This window comes from Myotis brandtii, unplaced genomic scaffold (assembly GCF_000412655.1).
Source record: "Myotis brandtii unplaced genomic scaffold, ASM41265v1 scaffold687, whole genome shotgun sequence".
NCBI lineage: Eukaryota > Metazoa > Chordata > Mammalia > Chiroptera > Vespertilionidae > Myotis > Myotis brandtii.
Window position 1 is genome coordinate 1,822,043 of NW_005370687.1, and position 3,583 is coordinate 1,825,625.

Here is a 3,583-nt window from a genome sequence, read left to right on the forward strand (position 1 = left end):
GAGCCTCCGCTCTCTCCCTCGGCTGGACCGCTAGCCTCTCAGCGGAAGGAGATCTGAATGGCTTCACCTCTGAACTGCAAGTGGTTCACACTCCGGAAGTCGCCTTGAAGCCTCGGAGGAAAGGCTGGGTGTTTGTAATTTTTTGCAGGAATTCGCTAGATAATGGCACAATTCCAGGTCCACTTGTCATTCATTTCCTTCACACATTCACTCATTATTTGTTGAACAACAACTAACTCCACTCCAGGAATCAGGGTGGGAAGTGAAAAGTAGTTACAGGGACCTCACAGGTCCATAGCATCACGGGGTCTGCTGCTTCGGACCAAAAAACATAGGGGTGCCTAGTCATCTTCGTTATGCCCCTCTTAACCTCCACCCGGTTAACCAGAGTTTACCCAACACTCAGGTACACCCCTCCCAAAAGAAAACAAGACAGTTTGTAATTCTAAAAATTACCAACGACATTCGAGAGCAAGTTCTTTGTTTTGCATAGGAGGAAACTGAAGCCCAGGGAAATAGTTGAAAGAGCTTGCTCAAGGTCACAACTAAGACTCAGGACCAGAAACAAGTCTTCTCTCAGTCCAGTGCTATTTTCACTCTGTTTCATGCACATACTTAAAAAGTATAACCCATATACCAGGGACATCTGTAGGCCCAATGGCAAAGGCGGGAAGGTGGCAGTGTTCTAGACTTTAAACCAGTGATTCCCAAAGTGGGCGCTACCGCCCCCTGGTGGGCACTGCAGCGATCCAGGGGGGCGGTGATGGCCACAGGTGCATTTGTTTTAACTTTTTTTGTATTACCTTTCTATTTTGAGTTCAATAAATAGTTTCATAATTTCAAACTTCAATGTTTCTAATTTACACCTTTCTTTACTATATTTTACGAAAAAGGTAGAAACATTAATACATATATCTTTCTGTTTAATTGCTATTAAAATTTAAAAAAAATTAATTTCCAGGGGGCGCTGAGTAATATTTTTTCTGGAAAGGGGGCGGTAGGCCAAATAAGTTTGGGAACCACTGCTTTAAACCTTCAAGCAAAAACCTGATCAAAATAGTACTCTCACTCAGACAACAGCCTTATGGTTAATCTGGCCACCAGTTAATTTTAAACGTATTCACTTTTGTGAATAGCTAATGCATACACATAATAAAAAAGTCAAGATAAATTTTCCTGTCCTTCAGCCATTCAGTTCTCCCCAAAACATTTGTTACCTAATTCCAGAGATAATCTAAGCATGGTCAACTGTATAAATGTGAAACTTTAAAAATAAATAATCAGCCTGGCCGGTGTGGCTCAGTGATTGAGTGTCGACCTATGAACCAAGAGGTCAGGGTTCCATTCCAGGGCAGGGCACATGCCCGGGTTGTGGGCTCAATCCCCAGTGTGGGGCATTGTGGGGAAGCATGAGACTTGGTTGGGAAGTTTGTAAGGAGGACATTCTGAGAAAAGGGAAGTGTGAAGAAAGCCACCTGCCCTGTTTATTGGAATTCCGACTTAGGGAAGTGCCGAAGGCAGTCCCCTAATTATTCCTTGACCTTTCCAAACAAGTCTGTGCATGAGCAGACCTCCGGGTGTTTACTGCGATCCTTGTGCTTAATCTTTAGGTGTCCTTGCTTAAAAGACACTACAAACACATGTGTCCTCCCAAGATTACTTACCCTGCTGATTGTATCTAAAAGAAACTTTAAAAAAATTAATTAATTAATTAATTTTAAAAAATAAAAGAAATAAAAGAAACTTTATTTCAAACTGCTGCTACAATAAAAGCCTAAGGAGGCAGGCAATTGAGGCTGCCTGGTTCCGTTAGCCAGGCTGTCCCTTAGCCCTCTCTTTCACAGCAAACGTTGTGTCGGAGTAATCCATTCATCCATTGCTCAGGGTCCACTGGCCAGCCCCAGCAGGGCGTGCAGGAGGCAGCCGATCAATGATTCTCTCTCATGGTTGATGTTTCTATCTCTCTCCCTCTCCCTTCCTCTCTGAAATCAATAAAAATATACTTTTAAAAAACAATAATCAACATACTTCATGCATGCCTATGCCTGTCTCTTGGTCATAGCAAACTCAATTTTCCCCAAAAGCACCCCCAAAATTACCTTCTTAAAGGGAACCAAATCATCCTCAGCTTAAGTGCTCTATGACCCAATCCTCTCCAACAGGACTGCACAGTCTATCATTATTTGTTCCTCTGCCCACCTCTCATCAGAATACATACCAATAGATCCTATGGAAGGGGTTTCTTGCCAAGATTATTGACCATATCACTCCTTCCCAATTCCACTGTCAGCTAAAGGGGCCTCAGGGCAATTTCTTGCACTTTAAGCTTCTTTTCTTGGAGCACCCCATCAGCTGATTTAGACATCTGACATTAGCTATGTAAAACAAAACCTGCCTCATACTCAGCAGCATCCTGTAGAACCATTCATCATGCCTGGTGAATGCGTTGTTCTTGTTGAAAGAAAAAATTCATGCTCTAAAAGAATCTGGCCTAAGGATCATTGAATAGGAGAGTTCATACTCTCATCAATAGTATAATTCATTTATCTTTCCCTGCAATACTAAGAATGCAAGGCATATAAAAACAAAAGAGGTTTAGGGGCAACCCATACCTTTTTTTTAAGTTAAACATTTTAAAAATATATATATATTTTTTATTGATTTCTGAGAGGAAGGGAGGAGATAGAAACATGAATGATGAGAGAGAATCATTGATTGGTTGCCTTCTGCATCCCCTCCCCCGCCCCCCGCCCACTGGACAGGTGCCCTACCACAACCCAGGCAGGTGCCCTGACCAGGAATTGAACCGTGGCCTCCTGGTTCATAGATTGACACTCAACCACTGAGCCATGCCTGCTGGGTAAGTTAAACATTTTATTTTGAGATGATGGTAGATTAACATTCAATTGTAAGAAATAATATAAAGAAATCCCTGTACCTTTTAACTAATTCCCCCAATGGTAATGTCTTGCAAAACTTTAGTATAATATATCACAACCAGGATATTGACATTGATATACTCAGTACATAGAACATGTTTTCCTTTCTGATATGAATGCCTTTTATTGCCTTGTCTTGCCTTATTGAATTGGCTACAACTCCTGGCACTTTGTTTAATAGGACTGATGAGAGCAGACATACTTTCTGTGTTCCCAATTTTAGAAGGAAAGCATTTGGCCTTTATTAAACCATTAAGTATATTATCAATTGTAGATTTTTTTGTGGATACTCTTTATCAAGTCGAGGAAGTTCTTTTCTATTCCTATTTTTCTGAGAATTTTTAATATCAAGAATTAATGTTTAGCCCTAACCGGTTTGGCTCGGTGGATAGAGCAGCAGCCTGCGGACTGAAGGGTCCCAGGTTCGATTCCGGTCAAGGGCACATGCCCGGGTTGCAGGCAGGAGGCAGCCAATCAATGATTCTCTCTCATCATTGATGTTTCTATCTCTCTCTCCCTCTTCCTTCCTCTCTGAAATCAATAAAAATATATTTTTTTTAAAAAAGAGCCGAAACTGGTTTGGCTCAGTGGATAGAGCGTCGGCCTGCGGACTGAAAGGTCCCAGATTCGATTCTGGTCAAGGG

At 41.7% G+C, this 3,583-nt stretch overlaps 1 protein-coding gene across 1 annotated transcript in view; it reads right to left on the reverse strand.

Moving 5' to 3' along the window:
* Positions 1-296, reverse strand: part of UHRF1BP1 (UHRF1 binding protein 1) — a 61,200-nt gene extending 60,904 nt beyond the window's left edge. Inside the window, exon 1 of the mRNA XM_014529585.1 lies at positions 289-296. Within this exon, the coding sequence (XP_014385071.1) occupies positions 289-296 (8 nt within the window). The remainder of the gene's footprint in view (positions 1-288) is intronic.
* Between the last annotated feature and the right edge of the window lie 3,287 nt (positions 297-3,583).